Genomic DNA, 27,001 nt, shown 5'->3' on the forward strand with positions numbered 1-27,001 from the left:
GGCCAGCAGCTTCCGAAAGGCATAGTCTGAGACTACGGAGATCCGAACGCCGCCGCCGCCGCCGCCGTCAAGGGTGCCTTTGAAGGTATCTCAGTGAAGAAGACAAACAGCAGACATCCGACAATATGACCATACCAGTTAGCAACTTACAATAGTGACACTCCCGCTTCCGCCACTATCTCCTCCGGGCTTGGCTCCCAGCACTCATGGCTCTCTACTGTAGCCCCCGCGGAGAAGGACAACATCATCGTACTTCACCAACGACCGTCTAGGTACCAACTAGTTGGCGACTTCCTTTATTCTCGGCGATCTCTGGAAGGGATAGCGGCAGATGAGTGCTCCAATACGCTCCCAACGGTGCCGACGATCTCGCAATTTACGATACAAGAATCACTCACACGACTGAGAAGCGCGATGGTGAACATACACTAGGGAAGATGCAGCCATCGGTCCTCGAGCTGGGAGCATGGTGCGACTAGCGAACATGAAACTTTCCACGGCTAGTGAATTGTGACTACCTTTGGCGATTGGATTTCTCAATCTTCCTGATAAAAGTTCTCCTCCATCTCACTCTATCCAGCCGGCTTAGCGTCCGTATAGAAGCGCCATGCAACAGATGAATGGGGGAGTTGCTTTTGGGACTCGAGGTCTCGAAAGACCTTGGAGATTTCTGGCGTTCTCCTATGGCCGTTATGCCATGTGCCATTAATTACAAGTAAGTTTGGCTTGTATCAGAAGCTGCAGCCAATTCAATCCTGCATCTGATAATTCGTCTCAGCGTCCGTCACTATCGTTCAGCTTCTGCCTGCGCTTGTAGAAGCAACTGGCACAGCTTTGCTGCGTTGCCAATGGACAAGCAATATTCAGCAGCGTATGACCCATACCGGAGCAGAATAGTCCATACGATTCCCGTCAATGGAACCCCAAGGTTACATCGACAAGCAGATTGAGATAGTTTTCACAGATGGAGCGTACGGATACGGATATTCTTGTGCGAAATTCGGGCCTAACGCGCGGTTTCCGCCTATTCAAAAAGCGGCGGTGATGATATCGAATCGCACGACTCGCACGACTCGCGCTTGAGTGTCGTTGAAAAAGGGGTTTTGGGTTGCATATTCCCGGGTGGGCCTCGCGCGACCGGGGCTACGTCGATCCTTGTGAACATCATCCGTCGACCAGGACACCACGTTGTTTATTACTGCTGTCTCGCCGGTCTCCAAGCCCCAAGCACCTGGCCCCGGGTCGTACGCGAATTCGATTGGGGAGCCTTGCTTTTCTCCGAGCTATCGCACGCAACCAAGTTGCACAAAGAATAACGCCAAATGGGAGGTGACATGGTGCGGCAATAGTCTACCCTTTCACTTGGGACGGCGGCACCGGGTAACCTGTAGGTAGGTACGAATACTCCGTACCTGGCTGGGGCTAAGCCTTGAATGTAAGACGGACACTCCCTTTGAGGCCTTTGCTTCTGTCTTGAAGCCGCACTTCTTTTGGGGGAAGAAGTCTTGAAACTGTAAACATCGGATTATGGCAGAAGCTCGAGGCACACCAAAGAAGAAGAAAAGGCGCACCACGGTGTCCCGAGACTGCGGTCGTGGTATTCCCTCTGGGGAAAACGGGGGAACCTTCCATGCCGCGTACCTTATGCAGGTCAAGCAAAACTCAACCGAACGAGACGGGTTTTACATGGCTCACGACTCCGCTTTCCCCTTTGAAAGATGAGAGGATGACGCAAGCCTTGTCCTCAGCCTCCTGTCGCGGAACATCTGGTGAGCTACGAGCATTATTCATCTTCTCAATGTCGGGACATATGGGCAATGGCAGTGAAGAGCAGAACCAAACGGGCACATCGACTCGGGTTCCATCTGGTACTGTAATTGGAATTGGTGTCCTGACTCCCTGCTCCCTGTCTGCAAGTTTGTATCCATTTACCAAGTTACAGGCTTTTCTTTCCTTGCAAAGATACAGACACCAAGCATATCTTGAGACTGGATGTCAAAGGTCCCCGACAGAGTTTGGGCCCAGAGCGCGCCACACACGTCGACACGGCCTCTAGCTAGCTAGCGATTCTTCAGCGCCGGTTGACGGCTCGCTCTGTTTCTCGCCATTACGACCTACGGCAGGCTAGCTGATGCTCTCCCGCTCACCAAAAGCCGCCGCGGTGCGTGCTTGCAGGCTCACTCTAGCCGTACTTACGTACACTACAATCTCACACCCAGACTGGCCATCATGCCTAATCGGGTCTAGACATCTGGAAGCGCGATTTTGGCGCGCCAGTCAATGGTTCAAAAAAATTTGAGCCCTGCCTGGGTTTGAATGCAACAATACCTCACCATGAGACAAGAGAAGCACAAACGCAAGGATGAATACGAATCAAGCATGGCATGCGTGGGTATAACAGGTATTCTCCGGATACCGAGACCACGATCTTTTCACTCATCCCTACGGATCCAGTCACCCAAAAACGAGTCTCATACGTATGCGTAATCTACCCACAAGAGAGGTCTCAGACCGCGCAGGACCTTCATCTCCCCTGCCAGCTATGTGTCCAATCATGATGATAGTTCCAAGACATCACGCCGAAATAAACTTTCTCACCCGTGGCGCTCTCTCCCTTTCACCGTACTCGACAACGTCCGTAACGATGCCCTTTGGACGAAGAGATGGGCACATTTACACAGGCACTTGAGGAGCTATCACAATGACAGCCAACTTGCTAGATCCCACCCCCATACGGACGCTTGTTCGTCTCCAGAACCACCCCCCTCACCCTCGTCCTCACCCTTGCCAATGCCCCCTTTCCTGCTCCTCCTTTGCTGCACTCCCCTCTCCAGCGGGAAGCCCGAGCTCATTCAGAAAGAGTGAGGGACACCAGAAAAAGATGGAGATGGAAGATGGAGAGAGTGAGAGTGAGAGCTACGGACCTACTGCCCCCAACCATGGGCTGGCGTCTTTCACTACTCCTTCCGCGCCTCAGGAGCCATTCTCTTTGTTCCGCCTTTTCCCCCCCAGCCCACTTTCTCAAACATCTCATATGGAGGGAGCGTCTCTATCCGCAACCACGGTAGAGTCATTCTCAACAGCATAAGCAACCTGCAGGATCTCCTCAGTCAAATGACTCGAGGAGAAAGCCATCCTTGGGTCTCGTCTTTTCAGGATGTCGGAACACACACCGTACCCTCCTGGCCCTCCTCCTCCTCCTCCTATCCTCCCTTAATGTCTGTTCTCCCCGCAGAAACCCATCCATGTCTGTTTCGAGACGGTACATTCGTTCATCCAAACGCGGCGACAGCGGACAGGAGACAAGCCACTCTGTCAATGCAATAAACCCAACGAGACGTGACAAACCCTGCCTTCTCAGGCACACGGCCTCTGGCATACTGGCAGAGCCCACCACACCTCCCAAGTGAGAGTGTGGATTGGAGGTAGGTATCGAGATTGTCCAGACCCAGGCTGTCCTAAGATACACACACTCTCTCTCCCTCTCTCCCACTCTCCCACCCCTCCGAGTACCCAAGTAGGTATCCATCCTCTCCTCTCTTTCTCTTCCGTGGCGCTGCCATCATACCCTTCTCGGCCTAATACACGGGATCTTGGGTAATTAACCCGAAAATCCCCAAGCAAATTTCCCCCAACGTCGCATGTAGTGGCGTACATTCAATGATTCGTGCCAGCCCGTATTGCTGCATCTCCAGTCTAGTAGGGATCCACGTCGTTTCCATCTAGACAAGCGTCCAGGAGGCTCTTCCAAGTTCCGGGTCTTGATTTCCTTGTGGTCTGTTCTTTCGGTAGGGCGGCGGATGAGAGACGGCGGCGGGAGCGATGGAGGGTCAACGAAGAGAGAGTGAGAGAGAATGGACGGGCTACCCAAGGGCAGGGTTCCCATCTTGCCCCCCCCTCCAAGCAGCACAGCTCTACGTAGTATGTACGGATGCACTGCTCCCTCCTCGTCCTCGTCCTCGTTCTCCCCCTGCTCCCTGCTACCTCCAATCCTTCCCCTCGCGGCCTATCTTCCTGGCTACGGATTGCTACCTACCTACCTACCTACCACTACATACGTTTTTGGCCCCCTCCCCTCCGCCTCCCCTTTCCCCGCCGCGCTAGGTTCGAAGATCTCTTATTCCTCGACGCCATCCGAGGACACCCGGTGGCAGTGCGGAAAGAGCGCTGATCTCTCTTTGATTCGTTGCTTTCTCAGGTCTCCATATCTGCCTTTTTCTCTTTGCTCCGTGCAATTCCCTCATCTGATACTTACGCTTGCATAGGGCGTATCGGATGCGACGACTCGGAGAGCTGTGCTGTGTAAATCTCGAATTGGAGAAAGAGATCAGAGATCAAAGAGAAGGGGTGGGACTGTTTCTCAAAGGGTAAGATTTGCCTTGCCTTTCCTTACCTTGCGTTTTGCCTTGTATGGTCCCTGACCTAGGAACAATACCGTACTACCCGTTCCCTCCCCACCCCTTCCTCGTGACATGGTGCACGTTCGTATCAAATTGGTACTCTTTGGAATCAATACCAGTCGCGGGAGGCGCGAGGGGGCCGCAGGTGGATGAAGTTTGAAGCGGAGGAAGAGAAAGTGCGCATTGCGTGACTTGGCGGGCGTTTGTTTGCAAGCCTCCTCGAAAGCCTTTCTCAGTTGGATTGTTCAGGGGGTGACGACCGAGGAGCAGCAATGACAAATTGTTCTACGTATCACGGATACAACTCATTCATCATCGGTCGTTAGGTCATCCGGTCCCTCATCCGCCTCCTCCCGCTTCTCCGGCTTGGGCACTATGAATTGTGTAGTAGTTGGTACGGTATAGGCTGGCAATTCTCACTTTTGGAAACGCCGTAGTTTGGCGGCCGTCTTTCCCGGAGTCGACTCCGTGACAGGTACCCCGGGTTAAACGCCATAGGCATAGGACGACAGGTCCGGTCGACGAAAAGGCCAAACGGCCGGTGCCCTATGTTCGCCCTCGGAACGTGCTCAACAGAAACCAACGTACTTTGTTCCCCCCCCCGTCTCGTCCCAAAAAGAAGGCCATCTTGGTTTCCTTCCTTTGATGGCTGGCTGGCATATTCCTATTCCCCCGGGTCCCCTTTTTTCCCCCCTCCTCCAACGCTCACGCCGTCAGCCGATGACTGGTGTTGGTGCTGGTGTTGGTGCTGGTGCTGGTGCTGGTGCTGGTGCTGGTCTTGGTCTTGGTGCTGATATTGGCGTTGGCGCTGGATGTCGGGCGTCTTTCCGGCGTGGGCTTGTTTCCCACATGGGCAAGCAGCACGCAAGATACACCCCTCGGTCCGGCGTTGTTGTTCTTCTTCTTACTCTTCTTCTTTGCTTGTGATGGGATCGTCCACTTCCCTTTCCCACCCCTTCTAGTGTCATTGATTTGATATGGGAGACGTGTCTAGCGGACGATTGTAGCGTGGAATCTTTCGAAGGCTTGCCTTGTTGCCGCTCTTGTTTCTCTTGTTGGCCAAATGGCGCAACATCGCCCTAGCGGGCGCCTTCTTGGTCTTCGAGACGGCGTCGATTTGGGAAGATTAGGGTTTCTCTACGTATTGCCGTCTTCTTTCTCTCTCTCTCTCTCTCTTTTTCTCGCTGTCTCTATGGGACTAGTTTACCTTCTCTGGTTTAGACCATGCCAGATCCAGGGCGTGTGGGTTACTCTCCTCCATCTTGTTTGGCTGTCGATACCTGTATGATGTATGGTTGGGGAAAGAGGGATACCGGTAGGTGAGAAAGAGGAGGAGCAGCACTTGATTAGCCCCCCGGTATGAGGGGTGGGAGGACGGCAAGAGCAGCAAGGCCTAGGGAGTGTGTACTTCGTACACCAGCCAGCTCCTTCTCCTTCCCTATGATCAACCGGCGGCGTCATGCGGTAAGACTGGCGGAGAAACAAAATGAGGAACCCACGATGGAGACAAGTGTGAATGAGAGGGCCCCGGAAGAACGAAACGAAGAAGGAGGGGGGGCGTGGGCGTGGCAAGTAGGGGGAAAGGAGACTACTACCGCTAACTACACAGTAGGGGGAAAGGCAAAAGTGTCGCGACATCATATCTCCAGTCTCTGGTCTCCATAGACACGATATACGGCTTGGCTTGCCTCTTTCTCGCGACACGAATTGGTGAATCAGCGAGCGAGCTGATGGGACATGACGCGCGTTAGGCCTCATGCGCGACAGACGAGACGGATGTGAGAGTGAGAGTGAGAGAGTAAGAAGATCCCACGCCCGCGCGCAGTGGTGTACCAAGCTAGTTCACTGTCCGAGGGACTCGTCTTTTCCCTCTCTCTCTGTCTCGTTCTGTCACGCCTCTCGCCCGCCGGTCTTGCTGGTTCCCGGGGGTGTGCTATGTGCTATGACACTTCTGCGCTCCTTGTTTTTCTTCTGAGCTTTCGCGCTCGACCTTTTCTGCGGGTTTGTCATCTGGTTTTTTTGGATTCTTGTTGGCTTGAGGGCCGTGAGTGAACCAAGATTAGCCCAGAAAGATTAGGGAACAGGTGGACGGGGGAAAGGAACTAGTGAAAGGGGGGTGTGCGATTTGTGTGTTTTCCTAGAGGAAGGATTTGAAGCGAGTGACGGATAGAGGATGAAGCTGTCGTCGTTGGAACATCACGGAAACGCGAGAGAGCGCACAGGATGAGTGAGAGAGAGGGTCAGTTCTCGGCGCGTGTCCAACGGGGGACGTGGACGTGTCGTGGCCGTTTGGTGGTCTCTACCCACGGGAGGTAGACCACGTAGCTTAGCCAAGTTCAAGATAGGTCAGCCACCGAACTAAACGTTGAGGGTTTATCGTGCTCCCCCTCCCCATCCCCGAATCCCCGGCCACCCGACTGGACTGGACTGGACTGGACTTGACGATGAACAGTGCTCTTGTCTCGGTGCTGGCGCTGGTGTTGGTGCTGATGCCATGCAGGAGCCTGGCCTGGTCTTGTCTCTTCCCCCGAGAAAGTAGCTGCCGCGGTCCGGTCTTGAGGGTCTTTGCTGTTCCCGCAGCCTGCGGGCCTTTGGGGGCTGGCTGGTGCTGGTGCTGGCGTTGAGAAGTAGCTGCCGCGGTCCGGTCTTGAGGGTCTTTGCTGTTCCCGCAGCCTGCGGGCCTTTGGGGGCTGGCTGGTGCTGGTGCTGGCGTTGGTGTTGGTGTTGGGAGGGGCGTTTTGGTCTGAGTGTTTGTCAGATGGGCCCTTCCCTTGATGCCCGTGATAGGGATGTGTGATGTGATGGCTGGGGTAAGACGGGCAAGCAGGAAGGATTTGGAGAAGGCTGTCCTGTCTTGTCTTCTTCGCTTTTGCTCGTGCGCTTGCATGGCATAGCCCGTGTGACTTTTTCGTTCGAAGGAGGGAAGCGGCAGTCAGCGGCGGCCGCTTGACGGAGCGTACATGCCAGGTTTGATCATCTGATTTTGGGTTTTTTTTTTCAATTTCACGATGGGGTTGACGACGACGCGCAAGGGGGCTGGCTGGTGGATGGATGGATGGGTTGCTAGATGGCTGGATGGTATGTACGGAGTGAAGGAGGCAGCAGTTGCAGAAATGCAGGATCCGCTGGAGGTTGCCCTTGCTTGGGCTGTTGGGATCTCGTCACATTACAGACGCGAAGCACGAAAGCAAGTTTTCGATGCAAAGAGAGACTTTCGTACGGTGAATTGCTTTCCTGAATCGGGAGGGCCTGGGCCTGGGCTCGGGACTTGGCCGTGTGCTAGATGCTCTGAGGATAGGAGATGATATTCCGAGATTGCCCAATCACCCGCTCATTCGCGCGCCTTTTCGAAGAAAGATGTTCGTATTGAGAAAGAGAGAGGGTGTTGACCCTGGAACCCCCATGTCCGGTGCCCTGCTCATTACATGCCCGTGTGACGGCGTGTTATTTCTTTTCACGAGAATTGCCTGAGCGGCGGTTCGTCGGTCTTCTGACTTGCGTGATAAGGGGGGGGGCCTTGGCTTGGTCCTGTGGGCGACAGAGGTTGCGAAGCACGAGAGAGAGTCAAATCAAAGCTTTGCAGGAATTGGATCACAGGGCAAAGAAGGATGAAGGTTTCGTAGATCTGGTGTGCTCGTTGTGGATGCGTGGGAATGTGATTGTGATTGTGAAGCTTGCGTGCATGTCACGATTGGTGATTGCAGTGTCCAGGCTCTGCAGTTCAGCTCCTCATCTGGGACTAACTCGCGAAGATGTAGGGGCAGAAATATCTCGTAAAAACAGAGTTTGAAAAACGGGCTCGCCGAGATGTCCAATGAGTGAGGTTATGTGCCTGGAGAGATCAACACGAAGGATGAACGAACTAAGTGGATGAAGATCCGACCATTCTCTTCGCCCCGCGGCATCTCATGTCGTTCTTGGGCTCCCGGGAGGCCGCCTCCTGTCCGCCGTTCTTGATCCCCACGTGGGTGGGCGAGCCGGTTCGCGGTTCGTAGAGACGAACTTGATGTTTGTTTGGATTTGTGTGGGTTTGGTTTCGTGCTCCGAGAGAGGTGATTCGGTGAAGGGAGCGATGGAGGGGGAGGGAAGAATGGTAGGTGGCGTCTAGGAGACAGATCCGTTCAGCGAGCCGTTCGAATGTCCGTCATTTTGAGATCGCGAAGCTATCCAAGGCCGCGCCGCCAGTAACGTCCTCCGCTGTGGAAGCTACCATTTCTCCCCGTAGTTTAGAATCGCGGCGCGCCGGTGATCTTGATCTTGCTCTTTTTATGCGCTTGCGGAGAATTTACTCTTGGTTTCGACGGCGTGCGATGTCGAGCATGAACTTTTCGACGGCGTTGGGTTATGGACCTAGAAGCTTTAGAAGGGGGCCAAAAAAACCTGGAGTAGACGGGGGCTGATGATGTGAATGGAGGTTGTCTCTTTGTGCGAACGTATTCGTGTTGAGCGCCTGCAAAGAGACATCATCACTCCCCTGAAGGATATGATGTACAAGAAGACTCAGTGGTTACGGAGAGAGAGGGAGGGTTTCTCGGGTTCCCCTGAATTGTTGTGATCTATCTATTCATTTGGTTGCGAACTCACCTGTCAGTTTCTTCGGAGCTGAGAAGCCGCTGTGAGATCATGTACGAGCACCACTTTCCAACTGTTCGACGCGACTACATAGAAGATCATGAATGCCTTGATGTGATCAAGGAGACTCACGAGACAGTATGAGAGTCTCTATTTCACAAATGACTCTAGAAGATGTAATATTAATTGTAGTTGTGCTTCTTGAAGAAAAAGGGGCACATACAAAGCCAAGTAGAGTGCAGCGCAGAGACCAAAGTTTCCCATCTGTGATCTTGCAATGTACTCATCTCGTATTCATCGTGATTACCTCTGAAGAAGGAGCCTTACAGTTCAGAAAGACTTTATACGTGGCTGTTGGCGATTTTGGTATTTCTCTTCAAGTTCAATCCGTGAGTGCAATCGTCAATCCGTATCGAAGTCGTGGATTCTAAAGCCCTTCCCGTCAAGACATGATTTATCCAACTGGTTGATGTGGCACTGAAGTCGGTTTACTCTGCTTTAGTGTCATATTCTCATACGTGCGGAGGGCGAAGCAAAGCCAACTTGAGCCCGCTGGGAACAGGATTAGAGTGTCATGACAAGAGTACGTGTCTACGGCCTTCGCATTCTCTGTCAATTCAAGCAGAGGATTCAGTTGAGACGACGACATGGAAAGAACAGTCTATGACCTCCATGGAATCAGGGATTGCAATTGTACGAACATAGAGGCCCCTATTAAGAGCTTTTGTTCGAAGAATGGTATCTCAGAATGACTTCTCCTACAATAGGAGACCACATCCACCACATCAACTTCGGTATCAACGGAGTTCTGTCTAGATCTGAGCCGAGGGATACAACAGACTTCCTTTTCAGATATCTCATATGCTCCACGGCATCTTTGACAGAAACACTGCTCTTCATCAGCCCGATGGCTTCAGTATGCCTGGCTGGAAACTCGCGGAAGGATGGGTTGAGAAGGACCACCTACAGCGTGTAACAGTGTTAGGCTCTTGATGGTATTGCCTACAAGTCACCCAGAGAGCAGCGCTCCAATCTCCCACTCAATCACGCGCCGGGCCTTGAATCGGCCATGGCTGCAGTGCGCACACATCATATTTGGCACTCAACCTTCAGGGGACAGCACTGAATCTTCAAAGGAGCTGACGAGGCAGCCCGTGTCTAGTCCTAGCGACAATTAATTGACCACAGATACGGCATTCACGGCCGTTCACATCATTGTAACCTTTTATCTATACACGAGACTCTAGTCTCTGATCAATAGCAAGCTGTGACTGTAGACTTTTGGAGTATGTAGTCGTCTGGTAAATATCTTACACCGGATGCGCAAGCTATCAAGTTGACCTTTACTTTGGCACGGATTAGACAAACATGCTCATCTCAGATATATATGGAAGAGCCGGCCTGATTTGATCATTAGACTGCCACAAGTGTTGAAGCTTTCGCCTTAGTACCGAGTAAACCCTCCATGCGAAGGGGGAAGCCTGTTGCAATGCCGCCTGTGGAAAGGGGAAGCGTCTCTATTACTACACTACATGTAATTCTTACTACACTGCATACAATCTCAGCACATTCAAAGTACCATTTCTGGTCTTCATGTATCACGAAACATGTCGCCGTGGGAGGCTCTGGATGTATCAAGAAAAGAGCCCAAGGCTTGGTGTCATTAACTATAATAATGTTCTCCTGATGAGATTATGAACTGTTCCCGCACACGCTCAAGTGGTCATTGAATTCTTTACTGTAGTTTCTATACCAAATAAGTCCAAGTCGTCATTTATGATGTCCATGCTACACATATCAGGTCTGCAGCAAAAGAGAGCAAAAGAGCGTCGAAATCAGAACCCAAACACACTCTCCGGCAGAACCCACTTTCTCACAACTCCTACATCCTTCAACCACTCGTAAACCCCTCCCCAAATCTTTGATACACGTAGACACGTCGTCACCGACCCATCCGTCAGCGCCGGAGGTCCCACCGAACCCTCCGAAGAGCCCCGCGACCCGCCCCTCCGAGGACCCCCCATCATCGTGGCCCTCCCTCAACTTAGGGCAAAATCCACACGGCATCACACATCCAACAATCAAATCCGCTTCAGGATGGGGTCGGTTAGCTCAGTTGGTTAGAGCGTGGTACTAATATTTCATCAGAAAATGTTGTGTAAATGCCAAGGCCGGGAGTTCAAGCCTCCCACTGATCAGTGTTCTCTTTTGCTGGTGGTGACAAGTGTGCCAGTGATAGAGATGTATGGATAGCTTGATTCTTTTGAAGTTTTGGAAGGTCTTGTGAGAAGGGAGTATCGAATGATGGGGGAGGTTGTTGACTGATAGGGGTGGCGTTGAGGTAGGCGAGATCTTTGGCTGCTTGATCATTCGAGGGCGAGGCGTCTTGTCCGAATAGCCTCTTTGTGAGCTGATACCCTGCGCTCCCTTGAATTCCATAATCTTTAGAAGATGCCCGAGTCCGCCTCCGGCTTGTGGGATATCTTGCCGGCGATGGCTATCCCGTCGCCGCACTCAAAGGGCGCCGGCTGTCGATGCTATCCCCGAAGGCCGCAGTGTTGATGCAACAGACAAGAAGAATCACGTTTGAAGTTGAAATAGTTCTGCCCGGGCTTGGTTTGCGAACCGGTGCGGGAATGACGAGTTCCTGAGGCTACTAACCAAACGGCTTACTCGAAAGATTCTTCAGCGAATTTGTTGCAATCAGACAAAATCATGCCGTGATATCCTCCACGAGTCGCCTCCCGCATCTATATCTAATATTGAGAAATGAACTCAAAAAAGACTAACTGCCTAAAACAAAGAGTCATCGTCACTCTGGTTATATCACTGGTCGTAAGCTTTGGCTTCTCTGTTGAGATACTTTGGACTTAGCCATGAAAATTCTCAGGGGAAAGGAAACCTCATTATGCTGTCAACCGCGAGGCTGAAAAAGTATGTTTATCATTAATCAGTGACGCTGCCTGTTGAAAACCCTTTCACTCCCCCCTATACCCACGAAATCCTCATGTTGAAACACCCCCAGGGAGAATCTCATAAACCGTTCTGCTGCTGCTCCACAGCCTCCTCCTCCTGCAGTCCCGAGTACCGCAGATATAGCCGGTCTCTAAAGTGTTGGTGGCGAATCCCATTAGGCCTCGCCTCCTTGAATGTCTCGATCGCGTCCTTGACCGACATCCCACATCGGTCGACCAAATAACACACGATAAAGTAGCCAGTGCGGTTGAAGCCGTAGTGGCAGTGGACGCCAATGACCTGCGTCTGGCCGTCCACTTCGGCCCACTTCTCCTCCTCGGCCCTCGCCTTCTGCTGCTCTCGTAACTTGTCCACGAGGGCAATGAAGTGAGCCACCTCCGAGTCCTTTGGCGGTATCTTTGAGACCGTCGCGAACTTGTGATATCGTACGCCGCCCTTTTCCATGCTCCGTGGATCGTACACCGGCTTGTCGTGACTGATGTCAATCACGTCCTTGATGATTCCTCCCCAGTTCTTGACAAATTCGGCAGGGCAATGCGTGTCATCTGCTTCTCGTAGAGTCTTCATCGCTCTGAAGACTGGCGGGCTGCCTACTGGACCAATTGGGTGCGAGACCGGGGTAACGCCCTTCCACTTGGCTAAGTTCTTCACATCCCACTTGCCTTCCCGTGAGAGATACTGTAGTTGCCAGCCGAGGGATAGACGACCAGTGACATGATTGGCAAGGAAGTCGGAGATGAGACCAGCCAGAATTCTGACTGTAGCAGGCATGAATAGAAGCGCGTGGTTGGCAGGCGCAGGCATAATGATAGACCTGACGACCTTGGTAGGATGCCGGGCCTGAGGCGGGACATTTGCGGGCGACTCTTGCGGTGTTGACGGGTCTTCGAGAGCGTTGTCCGCATCTTCGTTGAGTTTGCGATCTCGATGGAAGTCCTCGTCTCGAATATCATCTATACTCTCGGGCCCGTGGTCCGTCGGATTCTTTGATGTGTTGACTGGTGCCGCCGCGTCGACAATAGTTTCATGCCCGTCGTCCGACCCAGTCTCGGGTGATAGGGGCGCCTTGCCCGAGAGATAGTCCTTGATCTTGTCCACCTCCTCAGGCTTCGTGAGCTTGTCCTCTTTTCCGCCGACAAGATAGACCGGGACATCAATGCCGGCCCACACATCCTTGCCAGGTACGCCACCCTTCGCAACTCCGTTTTCATAGTTTGGAAGCGATCCCCAGGCCATTCTGCGCCAGACGGGCGTCCTGCTTTGGTTGTTGAAGCGATCCTGGAGCTTGCGAAGCTCGAGATCAGCACCAGGGCCGACGAATCGACTCACGCTGGCACTTCGCGGCCCTCCCCACCGATCGTAAGCCCTCCACAGGTCAAAGATCCAGCCGGGTACCCATAGTAGCCTTCGAAACAGCGTCGTCTTGTCTTCTGTGGGTGGGCCGGCTACGGGACAGATGGCGACCAGTCCGACAACGTACTTGCGAAGGTCCGTCTTGTGCGGCGCATTGCGACTCGCCAGCTGCGCGCACATGGTAGTCCCCATACTGTGGCCAATGAGTACGACGCTGCGATCGGGCTCCTTCTGACGATACTCATCGATGATGACCTCCAACAGCTCACACAGCGCCTCCGGAGTATAGGCGTCCCATGCTTGCTGGGTGAACTCTGAGCGGCCGCAGCCGGGCAAGTCGATGGCCAGGCAAGATGATATATGAACCAGACTCGTCAGCAACGGATGAAATTGAGCTACTGATCCTCCCAGGCCGTGGATACAGACAAGCAGGGGCAGTGGTGGGTTCGGCAGTTGGTCTGCTTGAAGGTGTCGTTTGTAGAATGTCCTGATACCAGAATAGGTATAGCGCTCCGTGGTGTACGAGCGGCTCTCCGAGTTCTCCTTCAGCAAGGTCGGATCGGTAGCTCCAGGGTCATGAGGGTTGGCGAAGCTTAGCCAGCCGGCGCCCTGTTGTCGGTCCGACATATTGAACACAGAGGGTGGTTCTGATATGCCGGGATTCAAGCGCGTAATGGGAAGAAATACCGCGAGTAGAGTATAGTGAATATAATAATTTCAACTTCAACAACGCAATGTGTGTTGGAAAATGGAGACCGGATAATGCGCGGGTATCTCTGAACGTAGTGCGCTATAAGAAAGTGCCGGGTCTTTTTTTGGTTGGTCGGGACGCGAGAGCGTTGATCTTGTGAATACGCCGTGTTCGGACAGAATAACAAGAAAGAGAAAAAGGAGCGACGAGATTAGCGGCCACCGTGGTCGGTGACACTGGGCCGGGAATGTGAGTCAACCAAGTTTGAGGCGGGAAAGCGGTCCCCTCGTTGACTTCTGGTCTGTTGCACCTGGTGCTGCTGGGCGCGAGGCCCAGAAGCACTGCAGGAGAAACAAAAGCGGATGCTTCTTTTTGTTGTTCTCAAATTGTGAGAGACACGCGCGGGCGCGGGGCAGGTGTCGTTCGTGAGAGATCGACTGATCGAGAGGCAGGCGAAAACGTGGTCGGAGTAGGCCGTTCGTAAGGCAAGATCTGTCACTGGGGTTCGAGTCGGGACGGAGTGAGTGAGAGCGGAATGAGTGGAGGGGAGATAAGGTATGAGTGAGACGTAGAGTAAGAGAGACGCGCGCTGGGTGAGTAGCGTAACTAGCCATGAGCCGCCTCGATAGACAGGTAAGGTGGGACAGGCCGCAGGTGCATTCGGCGGGCACGGCAAACCTTTGCCTTTTTGGCAATTTTATGTCACTGCTCATTTTCAGCCAACAGTTCGTCATCTCTCCTCCACCTGGGCCCGGGAAAACACTGTCATTGGTGTATTGCATCTAGATTTTTCTGGCCAATTGTATTGACTTTTTACACTTGGATTGTCCAGGGTCCACGGGTGCTGCAAGGCTGATTACGTATCAGATGAAGTTGAAATCTGGGTATTGTACATTGCGTTTAGGCAACTAGTATTCTATGTATTACAAGTAGTCCTCTAGTGAGCAAAGTTTTCAATGTTGGTCGCGGAGTGTCTCCGTATGAGCATTGAAGGGTTATGGTAATACAGCTCTTGCAGTCATAGCCAAGAGGTGGGACCTATGGCGGGGCCAAAAGAAAATACAGATGGGCGCCCGGTTGAATCAATCGAGAGTTTGCCATGGCGGAGAAACTGACACCTCTGTCACGCCCATGGCGGCCTATGAATCGCTGTAAATCGCTATGAGGCTGCCATGTGAATGACTCCAGTCTGGGTGACGAAATGTGTGCCTTCCAAATTCGACTCACCCTGAATCGCATTGAAGGTTTCCCGAGACACCGCCTACACTTCATACAGCTCCCTTGCCCTCTTTCCATCCGATGGGAATCATCGCGCCCGCAACGACATCGACGCCTCGCTCCGTAGCAAGAAGGTTGAACTGGGAAGCGGCGTTTCTGGTATCCAACACCTCAACACGGATGCCGAGCGAGCTGAGGTGCTTCCTCGTCGCCGGGCTAAGGGGCACAATCTTGGGACCAACACCGATGATGAGAAGATCTGTAAAGAGGCATCATTAGTAAACTGGACTACCTTCGAGATAGAAGAGAAGAGTAGAATGCGCACCAGGCCTCGGCCAGACCAGATCAAGGAGCCCGAATGCTTCCGCCGGCAGCTCGAACTGGCCCTTAGCGTTGATCAAGTTCTTGGACCCCTTCGCCTCCCAGGGCCTCCACTCGAATGCCTCGCCGCCGATGAGCAGCGCCGCATCGCCGTCCATGATCTTGACACCGCTGTTCAGGTGGAAGCCGTCCCATACGCAGGCGTCGATCGAGGTCGAGGGGATCGGCGTGTTGGCCAGTACGTCCATCTCGCTGAAGTCGGTCGCTCCCTGGTAATCCTTGACCTTCTCATTCTTTGATCTGAACGGGGTCGTGTGGAATTGACGGCGCATGGATAATGGCTGGGCGGCAGCGGCAGAGGGTCGTGGTGATACCGGCGAAGCTCGAGGTACGGATCGGGGGATGGTGCGCTGAGCGCGCGCAATTGCGCGGAGGGCGCGGGTTGTCGCAGAGGTGTTCATCAGTTCGTTGGCGTGCCTCTTTTGAAGGCTGGAAGTCTACCACCTAAGGTAGGGTAGTTCGAGGGCTGGGGTCAATTAAAAATTCGTGCAAGCTTGTTTAGTCGTGGTGTGGTTGTGTTTGGAAGAGCTGGAAAGCTGGGACCATTTTTTTCGGGGTGCAATGCCTCAGTGTCTTGAACGTCATGATTACTGGGTTAGGTGGGATGTTGGACTACCTCAAGCACGAACAATATCGACTCGGGAAACGCAAGACGATCGCCACCATGATAGGTAGCCAACGACTACTAGCTAACGTGGCCATGAACATGTATTTTGCGTTTCAACACAGTTGTCATCCGTAAAGGCGAGAAAAGTTCAATTTCGCTGTCATAATCCAGATCTCGGGAGTAAACCACTTTTTTTGGGCGCCACGACCAGACACCGCGGGGTTGTCGTCCGTCACAGAAAAACGAACGGGAATCCCACATGACCAATAAGAATTGTGTTGTTGAAGGGCTCGATTTCCGTTTTCATTCAGGTATCGAGGCCTAACAGTGCCCTAACGACAGCGTCGGCAAGAAGAACCGTTTCAATCCGCCTCGTGGCCCGACGATCCTTTGTATCATGCTGTTTTTGCCCTAATGAACACCGAAGCAATGAACCAACCCCTTATTCCCATTCCTGCCAGTGTTGTGTTTGACGTGACCAAGAAGAGATGCGTCGGGTTTATTTCTTCTTCTCGCTCTGGCTCTGCTCCTTGAGAACCTTCTTGACGATCTTCTGCTCCTCAATGAGGAAGGCACGAACGATACGGTCACGGACGCAGTTACCGCATCTCGAGCCACCGTACGCGCGCTGGACGGTCTTCTTGGGCTTGGAGATCTGGGAGTACTCGCGGGGGCGGAGGGCGGGGACCTATCGCGGTCACGTTAGCATGCCGTCTGCTTGGCTCTGGTACACTTTAAGTCGAAGCCGAAAATTCGTCGTTGCCATCTGGGAGCGCCGGATCCCCAGGAGTCATGCGTCCTTATTCCCGACCAGCCTCGGCGTGACCCCTCGAGACAAGATGTGCCCCTCTCACAGGACATCCATGACCATGACCGAATAAGATCCCACAGTTTCGTACTCTCTCAGATGGCTTCTCGGATCGTTCGTTTCGGCTTCGGTGTAGGGTTCGAACTTACGCCAGGGAGCTTGACACCGCAGTCACCGCACTTGGGGGCAGTACCGCGCTTCTTGATGTGAAGGATTCTCAGCTCACCACCCGGGGTCTTGACGATGCGGGTGAGGTTGGAGGAGGTGTTGTAGCTGCACACGGAAATTTTCCAAGTCAGCCTCTTTTCCCAATCTATCCACCATGTAACATTTTTTTCGCGATCGCGGGGAAAGAATAACGTCGTTCGGTCGTTGAATTGATCGTATGCAATATCTCTAGGAAGAATCACTCACCCGTTACGGCGGCGGTACTGGACACGGTTTCCGGCCATTGTGACTGATTTGCTGCGGGCTGCGGGTTGGTTAGTTGAGAGTCGAGGATCGCGAGCGGATTTTCGTGCTTTCTCGAAATTTTGTGTGGGTGGAAAGACGAGATAGAGCCCGCTTAGGCGACCAATGAGGCGGGGGCAGTGGGTGGTAAGCCACATGTGGCTGCTGCCAGCTGGAAAGCCCCGGACTGAGCCCAGCTCACGTGCCAGACACGCTAACAATTTTTGTGTCAGAAATCATTGATAGTCACTGTTGACGGCCAATTGGATGGAGAGGTAGAATGTGACCCGCAGCCTGCCAGCTAAAGTGCCCAACGGCAGCAGTAATTTCCTGAGCTTGATTTGAGTCCAGAATCCAACCAAGCCAGCCTCACTGGTGATTCTCTGCTTCAAAGTTAAGATATCGGCTAGCCTTGTGTTATCGCCTTTCACTTTCAACTGGAATTCTAATTGCGTTCTCTCCATCATTTTCATGAATATACCCTTCAGCTTGTTTGCAATGGGCCCCTTAAAGCCCCGGTCCCAAGGCATCTGCTCATATATGCACCATCGAGCCATGATGTACCCAAAAATCAATCCGCTTCCCGCGTAATAGTCGCCGTAACGCCATAATTGCTGATACATCTACCTGAAGATCAACGGCAGCGCTATGAGTCTGTCGTTGTCCAGTCAGGGTGGTCTGTCGTACGCCACGCTTTGATGCCATTAGGCTCCTCTTTACGGCGTTGTGTAGCATGTTCCATAATGTTCGTGATCTTCTCGCTCTTTCTCAAGTCCTGAAAGTCTTGCACTTCCTTCTTGGCCGCAGCCACCGACTCCATATACGCTTGGAACGTGATCTGGGCTGGATGGTATACCGTCAGTGAGCGAAATATGTGATGATAGGCTCCAGACGTACGACTTGGTTGTTTGACAGACAAAGGTTCCATCATTCGAGGTATCGTCGTTCGTAAGCCGCGAAGCTTTGCAAGAGGTCAGCGTTGCGATCTAAGGTATCAACCTGCGCTAAGGGGCAACAGACCTTGACATGCAAGAGCTTGAGCTCGTCTAAAGCCTGTTCAAGACGTTCCTCATCCCACGCCTCGGAGCCTGCAGCACCAGGCTCACTCTTGATAGATGGGCCGTTGTTTGCCATGGTAGTGTAAGTTGGTCGGAGAAGCGCAGGGGTCTATCAGACCATGGCGCAGGAGAACGAAAGAAGGGAAGGGTCGAATCGGTCGGTCGACTAGCGGGCAGGCGGTGTGGTATGTTTGGGTCGGGAGTCGAATACGGAGAGTCAAATTGACGGACCGAGGCGTTTCAACGACCAGACCGGCGAGGTTGGATGGATGAGTGCCGAGCGAGGGCTCGAGGCGCAACGCGCAATCACGGCCGAAAGATGGTCCAAGAACGGTAAATGCTGGATCTGTGTTTGCGAACACTTCAAATGACACAGTCCGTAAGGCAAACGTTCCACTCACACTGTCATGCGTGGTGCTGGTCGGGGTCCAAAAAGGAGTACGGGAAGCAGGCCGGAGATACTGTGTGTATTGATTGGGGTGATGTCTTCAACGTCTGGTACGCGGCGCAGGTGCAGCGCATCCATGGAACCTGGAAGCATGGGCCAGGGCCAGAATCGGGTCCCAGCAGACTTTCCCAGCAGCGCGTCAAGGTGGTTGGTGCGTTATTCTCTGGAGTACCTATCCCCACTATTCCCGCAGGGCCAGTACATCTCGCCTACCTATCACGGTGCAAGGCACCCGGGGGCCAGGACACCTTGCCAGGCGTACCAGATTCCTTACCACTCCCGGACGTTCACTCTTAGGTACCTGGCCGTTGATTGGTCACGTGAACCTATATGTCGAGTCCGAGGCGGAAGGTGCAGCTTGCTTTCCGGCCAGGCAATCAATCTCTGGAAGAAAAGAGAAAAGAAGCGGAATACATAAAAGCGCATGTCCTTTACCTCCAGCCATTCTCATTCCCCCACATGATCCATCGCCATCGACCCAGCAAGAAAAGATTGTGTGCATTGCCAGCAAGCATCCCTTTTACTCTCTCGGATACCTCTACTACATAACAAACGCTGGATACCTTACCTGAGGTACGTGCAGCGCGAATGCCAAGCCCTGGACACTAGGGCGGCTTGCAGCTGGATCCTGGATGCTGACCCTCGCTAAAAAGGTTAGCCGGAGAGCGGATTAACTGCCAACCTAGTTCAGACCGTGCGGATTGGAATTCTCTGACTCCAACCTCTCCGTGTTTCCTGCCGTTCCGTCACCAGATAACTTAGCTGCAGCCCTTCTGAGGACAGCCCTTCACCCAAAGAAGTACGGATAGTATCGCCAACAAAAAGCTGTCGCACCGACTTCATCTTCATCTTCATTTCTCCGCCCCTCCATTTCTACTTACTGACGCGTCCGCCGCTCCCTCGGATCCGTCAATCACCGATTTCATTCCCCCACTTACCCTTCACAACCGCCAAGCTGGACTCCTCCGTCGTCATGTCGAATGCGCCTCCGCCTGCGCTCTTACCACCGCCCGAGGGCATCTTCCGGACCTTCGAAGACCTTCTGACCTCGGTTCAGCGCGTCGCAAAAGACCAAGGATATGGAGTTGTTAAGCTGCGCGCCTCAAATTACCGCGATGGCAAGCCGACCCGTTACGACTTGGTTTGCGACCGCGGCGGCGTCAAGTACAGCAGCACCGCCAAGAAGCGTAACCCATCGACGCGCAAGGTCGATTGCCCATGGCGCGCAAAGGCCGTCTGCGAGGTCCAGCTCGGAAACCAGTGGCGTTTTGCTGTTCAGGAGGGCAGTCACAACCACGAGCCTCGCATCGCGACCGCCCCTCCCGGTCAGGAAAACACCCCTCTCGCCCAGTCGATCCGTTCCTTCACCAACAAGATTGATCGCCTCAATCACGACATGAACCAAGGCTTCGGTCGTATCGAACAAGCTCTTGACACGATGAACAAGCGCCTAGAGAATCTCGAGAATCGCGCGGGTGGTTACGAGCCTCGGTTCCAGAATATGGAGTCGCGGTTGCAAGGCATGGAGGCGCGTGGAAGCATGGAGCTGCCCATGGACGATGTCGATGCTCGACTCCTGTCATCTTCGGTTATGTAGGAGAGTGACCCGGTTGACGAGTCGGGCTTCAAGGCTTCGGAGTTATCCGAGGACTTCGTGTGGACGTCTAATGCCTGACCACGCCTCGGCATCACAAGAAGCCCTGGTCACTAGCGTTCCCTCTCAACATGCGATGGACCGGGAAGAGGATCACGCGTCGACAAATGCACGAGACTCTACTCTCACAGCAAGTGGTTATGGATAAGGAGACGAGCCAAGGCAGGATTGGCGGGACAAATCATGTTATCACGGCGTTGGACGGGGATCAGGGCGTTTTCGGACACATTGAGTTTCATTTTTCTTCCTTGGTTCTAGTGCGAAAGAGCGGCATCGGTCGCAGGTTTGGGAGTATGGCCCTAAGAGAGGGTACTTTTTCTCATGAAAACTGTGCGATATTACGGGAGGGCGGCTTTTTTGTTTTGCGGTTCAGACACGTTTGGCGGACAATGAGGTCCAAAACCTATAGTGAGCATTGCCCCTTTGGGTGTTTTATAGGATCATCGCATTTCAGCGTTACCTTGCACACAAACGGCTTCAGTTGGAGTGTTATCCGGGATGGTAAAGTTCCAGTTCGTGATCATCGCTCTTTCCTCATTGCCTTCGGGACAACCTTTCTCGTAGGAGCAAGCGATATGCCGAAGGATGACGTAACATGAGCACCTTGTCGGCCGCTGCCCTTTAGTCAATACCTCGCGAGATAGACTTCATTTACATTTTTTGCCTCGACAATCGTAAGTACGCTGTTCAGTCTTCCGCCAAGTTTCCTCCCAGAATCTCGAACCTACATCTCGACGACTTATACGAGCTGCCTCGCCCTGGAATGGAGTCCAGTCCGGGGACACAGTATCAACTCCCACATCGGAATCCAACTTCGCACGTCCGCATTGCACACACTGTGAGGCCAGATCCCACACACACCCATGACAAGCTCTGGTTGGTTTCCTTTCTTGGTGCAAGCAAACAATATTCCTAATCAAGCCCTGCGCGCCGGCCGGCAGAAAACGCCACCAGATGCGTTTTACAACCCTTGACCCTCGAGGCAACATTACGAAGTGACGGACCGCGGATCGCTCTCCGCCCACTATCAATCTCCGCTCCCCGCGCTCCTCGGCTTGCTCCCAGATCCTGACGATTTCTAACGAGGAGACCCCTTGTCGTTGCTCGGGCCAAACTGCTCTGGGTGGTCCAACTTACATATCACGAGCCTCCGACTTGGAGGTATGCTTCTTCTGGACGCAAAATGCTTCGACGCATTACATTGGCAAGCTAGGGATTAGCATGCCTGTTGGCTACCTTGGCTAACGTTCGTCCGAAAATGCTACATGCAGATTTGTTCAGTACAGTGACCACAACCACCCACCTTTCTTTGATTGAGATCGATCGGGGCGCTTGCTGGCGCATGCATCTCACATGCTACACAGCTTGACAATTTTGGCGATGCCGCCTTATTTGTCGCCAGATTGCATCCTGTCGCCAAGGTCCATGATCGTTTCCTCCCAGGCTTCAGCTCAACTGGCCAAGACGCACAGTCCGTCTACGGGATTTTACAACGATAGGATTTCCATTCCGGGGAACGGCCGTCAACGGGTCTGTTTGTTGTCTAAAGATACCTGCTAACGAGGATACATATGGATTCCTACCCAATCCTTCCATGCCTGCTCCCTAGGCATAGTGCGTCCATAGCCTCGGGATGAGGGAGGAACGAGGTTGGGTCACACAAGGACAGCCGCTGATATCTAACTACTTGTTCGTAACGCTTTCGACTGCAGCAACTATTGGGACAGCTATCAGCACCGCGGTCTAGGCATAGGCCGCATTCCCTTCTCGTCGACAGGGGTTATCTCGGACTCTGCAAGCTTGTTCAAACAATTGACAGGGCTGTAAATAAGAGATTTTCCGGCGAGCAGGGTCTTGTTGACGAAAGGGTGTTCTTGTTCCATTTTGACAACGGGTTTGCAAGCCACTTGCCATTGTCCTCGAAAGCTAGCTGGGTTAGATTAACCACAGACAGGCGTAGGTAGGCCTCCAGTGGACAGCACGTCGGTTGGCTGCGAATAACCGGATTCGACAACACGTCGATCCCCGCCCGTTGTCGATAACAACGGCCGTAAGGCCGGCCAAAGAACGCGGAGTTGCTGAAATCGCCAACGACTGGCGGAGCCAAATTGCATGGCGAGGCGACGTTCAATGCAGTCCTCCGTCCGCAACAGGGAGGAACTCCGGAATCCTTTGGAAGACTCGATGTAGGATGCCACCTTCCGAGGCTTGAGGTTTTCTTACTCCACTGTTACCTGCAGTGCGCTTCGTCATATCATCACGCGCACAGGCAGACATTTGCCTACCTGGCATACGGCCGAAGAAAAGAGGCTCTGCATCAAGGCTATATCGTTCAATTCTGGCCCTTGCTTTGCCAATGCAGCGAAGATCCGGAAACAATGGTGCCCATGGATCGTGTACCCAGGATGCCAAGGGAACCCACCACAGCTAACGGTCTTCTCTCTTCTCTCCCTCACCCTCCTCTCCACCAACAGCAGACAGCGGCGTGGCGGCCGTGGCCCTACCCACCTTCGCATCTCGCATTCGGCTAGTACGATTGACAAACAAACATACACAAAGTCCCTCCCAGGTTGATGGCAGGGGTCAAGTCAAATGGACGAGAGCGGCTGGTCCAGGCTGATGAGACCGGGCCACCGAAGGCCAAGCATGGTTCATCACATTTACTGCGCCAGCAACGAATTACATCACATACCCGAATCTTCATAATCAGGCGAATATGGCCGCCTCCGCGTAGTTCCTATTTTCTTACGGGATTTTGCGGCTAGCTGCAATGCTGTCAGAGTCTCTTTGATGTCTCAGGACGAGCGGGCCAACCGCCGAAACGGCGGCCCCTCCAATCATGCTCCGGTGGCTGGATGCATGCAGCTTAGGTGAGAGAGGGAAATCAAGAGCTTCGAGACAACATCACTCATGCAATCTACCTGCCGCAAATGATCCAAGTGCGGCGGTAGGAGTCAGGCCATCAGTCTTTGTTCACTCGTCCTCACAGGGCTGAACTTGACCCTGGGTCATGCACCCGAAGAGTCTGATGCAGGGTAGTAGTTAATTTTGGAGTTGACAAGTCTCGCACGGAACATGATCATGTCCTCATGCATTCGCCGTTGAGTTTTAGCCATATCGCGGTCATGGCTCACGACGTGTATGGATGTCTCCGTGCTTGCGGGTTGCGGTGGGGGACACACGTTGCCCCGAGCAAACAATTGACTTCAATGTCTCGATTGATGTGGTATGTATACATTGCTCTATAGCTGCGCGTTTGTTGCTATGATTAGGTCATGTTCCAGCGAATGGGGATATCAGCCCCTATGCTCAAAAAATCAATTCGTCCGTTAACTCCAGTAATGCCACATGCCCCCCTTTCCTGCCCCTCTACTTCATGACTCTGGTCTGCCACCTACCAATGCTAAGAAATCTCAACTCATGCAGCTCCTGCCTTTACCAGGTGGGCGTACTCCAAGCTCTGGCTTTGGCTCCAGGTGCTGGGGTCCTCAGCCAGAGCCGCCATCTGCTGCTGCTGGAGGTTCATGGCGCCGAGCTGCTTCTTGTTCATCTTCTCCTTCAACTCCGCGGTGATGGCGTCGACGTCGACGTTGAGGTACCCGCGGAGGAACTTGCCCACGTCCGTGTTCTCGACGTTGCCGCGGATCTTCTGGGCCTCTTCGCCGCCGGTGCTGTAGACGTTTACGTCGAGCGCCGTGTGGCCGTGGGTGCTCCAGCCGACGTGGGCGCGGAGGCTGATCATGGCGGCGAAGGTCTGGACCGAGACCTCGGGGTGGTCGACGAGGGCCTGGAGCTCCTCCGGGTGGGCGTTGTCGATGCCGAGGCCGGGGACGACGAGCTCCTTGTTGACCCATTGCTTGAGCTCCTCCTTGTTCAGGGTCTTGCCGCTGGTGGAGGCGACTTTTTGCAGGAACTTTTTGGAGAGGAGCTCGGCGGAGGCGGAGGCCTTTGCGAGGGCCTTGGGGTACCAGTTGTAGACGGGGAGGTGCCCGGGCTCCTCTGTTTATCACGTAATTAGCTGGCTGCAAACAGATCGTTTAATGGGGGCAGGAGTAAGAGTTGAAAACTTACGCAGAGCAGTAGCGAGGCCACCAGTCTCGTGATCGCTGGTGGCCACCAAGAGGGACTCAGTCTTGCTGTCCTTGACAAAGTCGGAGACGAGCTTGAAAGCCTTGTCGTACTCGAGAACCTCCCGGACCTGGGCGGCGGGGTCGTTGATGTGGCCGGCGTGGTCGATCCTGCTGCCCTCGATCATGAGGAAGAAGCCCTTGTCGCTGTTCTCCGTGGCCTTTTCGAGGGCGCGCAGGGCCGTGGCGGCCATCTCGCTCAAGCTGGGGTAGACGTCGCTCATGTTGCGGCGGTCAATCTCAAAGGGGATATCGTAGTGGGCGAAAAGGCCGAGTTGGGGGAACGAGACCTTTTCGCCGCCCTCGAGGGCGTCAAAGCCCGCGCGGTCGCCGGCGTAGGTCCAGCCGAACTCGTCCTGGGCCTTCTTGACGACGTCGGTGTTGTCGAGTCTGCAGCTGCCGTCGGTGCCGTTGGGGAGGAAGTGGCAACGGCCGCCGCCGAGCATGATGTCGACGACGCGGCCGAGGGGACCGTCGCCGACCTCCTGGAGGGCGATGTCGTCGTTCATGGCACGGGTGAGGACGTGGCTGGCGAAGCAGGCGGGCGTGGCGTCCGTGATGTCGGTGGTGACGACGAGGCCGGTCATGAAGCCGGCGCGCTTGGCGGCCTCGAGGACGGTGCCGCAGGGCTCGTAGTCGGGGAGGACGGAGATTGCGCCGTTGTAGCTCTTTTTCCCGCAGGAGAAGGCGGTGGCGCCGGCGGCGCTGTCGGTGACGAGGGAGTTTGAGGAGCGGGTGCGGGAGGAGCCCCAGAAGTGCCTGTCGAGGGTGAGGACGTCGTCTTCGGGGAGGCCCTCGACGTGCTGGCGGAAGCTGCGCGTCAGGGAGAGGGAGGCCGGGCCCATGCCGTCCGAGACCATGAAGATGAGGTTGCGCTTGCCCTCAGTGGGCCTCGGGAACTTTGTCGAGCTCCGGTGCTGGGTCCATACTGCGAGGACGATGAGGGCTGCCGTGGCGAGGAGGGCCCAGGCGAAGAGGACGATTTCGCGGAGGCGCGAAGGGCCTGGGGGCGTCCGGGAGGAGTCGTCGCTGTCGTCGCCTTCGCGGCGGTCGTTGATGAGGGGCGTCCGTTCGGAAGACTGCGCGTTTGCGGTGTTAGCCATGATGTTTAACCCCCAGTTTGCGATTTAAGCTCCACGGTGATTTTGCGACCGCGGGGTGTCTTTTGTTTGATAGAAGTGAGTTTGGGAGAGAGTTTTGTTTTGTGCTTACCATCTTGGAAACGTCTCTGCTGTGTAGGTCCTCTATTGCGTGGCAAACGCAAGCAGGGAAGGGATTTCGCGTCGCTTCAGTTCCTGTCGCAGGTGTAGCTGGGATGGTTTGGAAGCTGACTCTTGTTCAGGTTGATAAGGTCAGGTACCTGAGGTAAGTGACGGGGGGCTGGGATCCTTTTTCAGATGACGGAACCGAGCCAGGACAGGCAGCCCCTCCACTATCGCTTCCAAGTTCCGTGCCCTGCAGCACGATAACACCCCGTCGATAACCTTGGCGACCTTGATGACCTTGGGGGATAGGTACCGGTAGCTTCAGTGGTGTCTGACTCTCGTCCACTTCGGGAAATGGGTCACGGTCTCATTCTTTCGTTGCAGGGCTTCACCGTCTCCTACCAATCCTACCAATCCCGACGCGTTCATTTGGAGCTTTGGGGGGCCGTTTGGAGTAACTTGAAGAGATGTGACTGGTTGGGTGGCTCCTCCCTCAGGGGACCCCACCACTCCGGGCATGTGCTGTGACATCACGCCCGCCTTGTCATCCCGTGGTCACAGGTGCCATCTCACCCCCAGAACCTTAGATACTGGTAAGCTCGAGTCGGACAGACACATTGGATAACTTTTGCGAGCAAAGGGATTGGTCCCGCGATGCGGTCTGGGCTGAGCCTCACACTAGGTAACCTCCCCTCCAAGGGGTCTCGCCCGCGCTGTCAGCTGGACTGCCTGTCGTTGGCTTAGACGCGATCAGGTGGGCGAGCATCTGCGGGGAAAGGTTGGGGGACACACACTCGTATCACTTATATGCCCCCCCTCCTCATGCTCGGAGTACCGAACATGGTTAGGATCAACTAGCTGCCGTTGGTCATGGTTCATATTTCATTGGATCGTAAATCTCGGTGGCCATGCAAAGGGGGTTTGTTTAATTCACATGGCATTTTCGTGGCTTGAACTTTTGGGCCCGATGAAGCCCTGTTGCGGGTGTCTCCGATCATCTTTCTCATTGTCTCGAGGGCACTGAGTATCGATCTAGATTTATAGACGCCATCT

At 53.9% G+C, this 27,001-nt stretch overlaps 6 protein-coding genes across 6 annotated transcripts; 1 reads left to right on the forward strand and 5 right to left on the reverse strand.

The window, feature by feature from the left end:
- Nucleotides 1–11,934: 11,934 nt before the first annotated feature.
- HER10_EVM0002954 (uncharacterized protein) lies at nt 11,935–14,635 on the reverse strand. Its single transcript, XM_035472645.1, has one exon. The coding sequence runs from the start codon at nt 13,926–13,928 to the stop codon at nt 12,006–12,008; it is 1,923 nt and encodes a 640-aa protein (XP_035327744.1). The 5' UTR covers nt 13,929–14,635; the 3' UTR covers nt 11,935–12,005.
- Nucleotides 14,636–14,872: 237 nt separating this feature from the next.
- On the reverse strand, nt 14,873–16,114 carry HER10_EVM0005340 (uncharacterized protein). Its single transcript, XM_035474961.1, has 2 exons — nt 15,536–16,114; nt 14,873–15,469 (listed from the first exon to the last, which is right to left on the reverse strand). The coding sequence occupies exons 1-2, from the start codon at nt 15,990–15,992 to the stop codon at nt 15,261–15,263; spliced, it is 666 nt and encodes a 221-aa protein (XP_035327981.1). The 5' UTR covers nt 15,993–16,114; the 3' UTR covers nt 14,873–15,260.
- Nucleotides 16,115–16,259: 145 nt separating this feature from the next.
- On the reverse strand, nt 16,260–17,534 carry HER10_EVM0001728 (ribosomal protein L34e). Its single transcript, XM_035471466.1, has 3 exons — nt 17,421–17,534; nt 17,156–17,279; nt 16,260–16,886 (listed from the first exon to the last, which is right to left on the reverse strand). The coding sequence occupies exons 1-3, from the start codon at nt 17,456–17,458 to the stop codon at nt 16,698–16,700; spliced, it is 351 nt and encodes a 116-aa protein (XP_035327626.1). The 5' UTR covers nt 17,459–17,534; the 3' UTR covers nt 16,260–16,697.
- A 208-nt stretch (nt 17,535–17,742) lies between these two features.
- Nucleotides 17,743–19,007, reverse strand: HER10_EVM0006087 (ribosomal protein L34e). The gene is made up of 2 exons (XM_035483001.1): nt 18,477–19,007; nt 17,743–18,417 (listed from the first exon to the last, which is right to left on the reverse strand). The coding sequence occupies exons 1-2, from the start codon at nt 18,588–18,590 to the stop codon at nt 18,103–18,105; spliced, it is 429 nt and encodes a 142-aa protein (XP_035328055.1). The 5' UTR covers nt 18,591–19,007; the 3' UTR covers nt 17,743–18,102.
- A 439-nt stretch (nt 19,008–19,446) lies between these two features.
- On the forward strand, nt 19,447–21,253 carry HER10_EVM0006573 (uncharacterized protein). Its single transcript, XM_035476156.1, has one exon. The coding sequence runs from the start codon at nt 19,936–19,938 to the stop codon at nt 20,557–20,559; it is 624 nt and encodes a 207-aa protein (XP_035328108.1). The 5' UTR covers nt 19,447–19,935; the 3' UTR covers nt 20,560–21,253.
- A 2,474-nt stretch (nt 21,254–23,727) lies between these two features.
- Nucleotides 23,728–26,307, reverse strand: HER10_EVM0009225 (alkaline phosphatase). Its single transcript, XM_035478718.1, has 3 exons — nt 25,956–26,307; nt 24,688–25,822; nt 23,728–24,615 (listed from the first exon to the last, which is right to left on the reverse strand). Exons 1-3 carry the CDS (start codon nt 25,956–25,958, stop codon nt 24,035–24,037), a joined length of 1,719 nt encoding a protein of 572 aa, XP_035328327.1. The 5' UTR covers nt 25,959–26,307; the 3' UTR covers nt 23,728–24,034.
- Between the last annotated feature and the right edge of the window lie 694 nt (nt 26,308–27,001).

Source organism: Colletotrichum scovillei, assembly GCF_011075155.1.
Source record: "Colletotrichum scovillei strain TJNH1 chromosome Unknown Contig00010, whole genome shotgun sequence".
Taxonomy (NCBI): Eukaryota; Fungi; Ascomycota; class Sordariomycetes; order Glomerellales; family Glomerellaceae; genus Colletotrichum; species Colletotrichum scovillei.

Bases quoted from the DNA above. Each gene is read 5' to 3' on its own strand.
- HER10_EVM0009225 (XM_035478718.1), bottom strand. The intron at 24,616-24,687 runs GTAAGTTTTCAA...CGTGATAAACAG, and splicing joins TGGCCTCGCTACTGCTCTGC to AGGAGCCCGGGCACCTCCCC.
- HER10_EVM0006087 (XM_035483001.1), bottom strand. From the start codon at position 18,590: ATGGCAAACAACGGCCCATCTATCAAGAGTGAGCCTGGTGCTGCAGGC. The intron at 18,418-18,476 runs GTCTGTTGCCCC...CCTCTTGCAAAG, and splicing joins TCAAGCTCTTGCATGTCAAG to CTTCGCGGCTTACGAACGAC.
- HER10_EVM0001728 (XM_035471466.1), bottom strand. From the start codon at position 17,458: ATGGCCGGAAACCGTGTCCAGTACCGCCGCCGTAACGG. The intron at 17,280-17,420 runs GTGAGTGATTCT...TTCCGTGTGCAG, and splicing joins CAGTACCGCCGCCGTAACGG to CTACAACACCTCCTCCAACC. The intron at 16,887-17,155 runs GTAAGTTCGAAC...TGACCGCGATAG, and splicing joins GCGGTGTCAAGCTCCCTGGC to GTCCCCGCCCTCCGCCCCCG.
- HER10_EVM0006573 (XM_035476156.1), top strand. From the start codon at position 19,936: ATGTCGAATGCGCCTCCGCCTGCGCTCTTACCACCGCCCGAGGGCATC.
- HER10_EVM0002954 (XM_035472645.1), bottom strand. From the start codon at position 13,928: ATGTCGGACCGACAACAGGGCGCCGGCTGGCTAAGCTTCGCCAACCCT.
- HER10_EVM0005340 (XM_035474961.1), bottom strand. From the start codon at position 15,992: ATGAACACCTCTGCGACAACCCGCGCCCTCCGCGCAATTGCGCGCGCT. The intron at 15,470-15,535 runs GTGCGCATTCTA...GCCTCTTTACAG, and splicing joins TCTGGTCTGGCCGAGGCCTG to ATCTTCTCATCATCGGTGTT.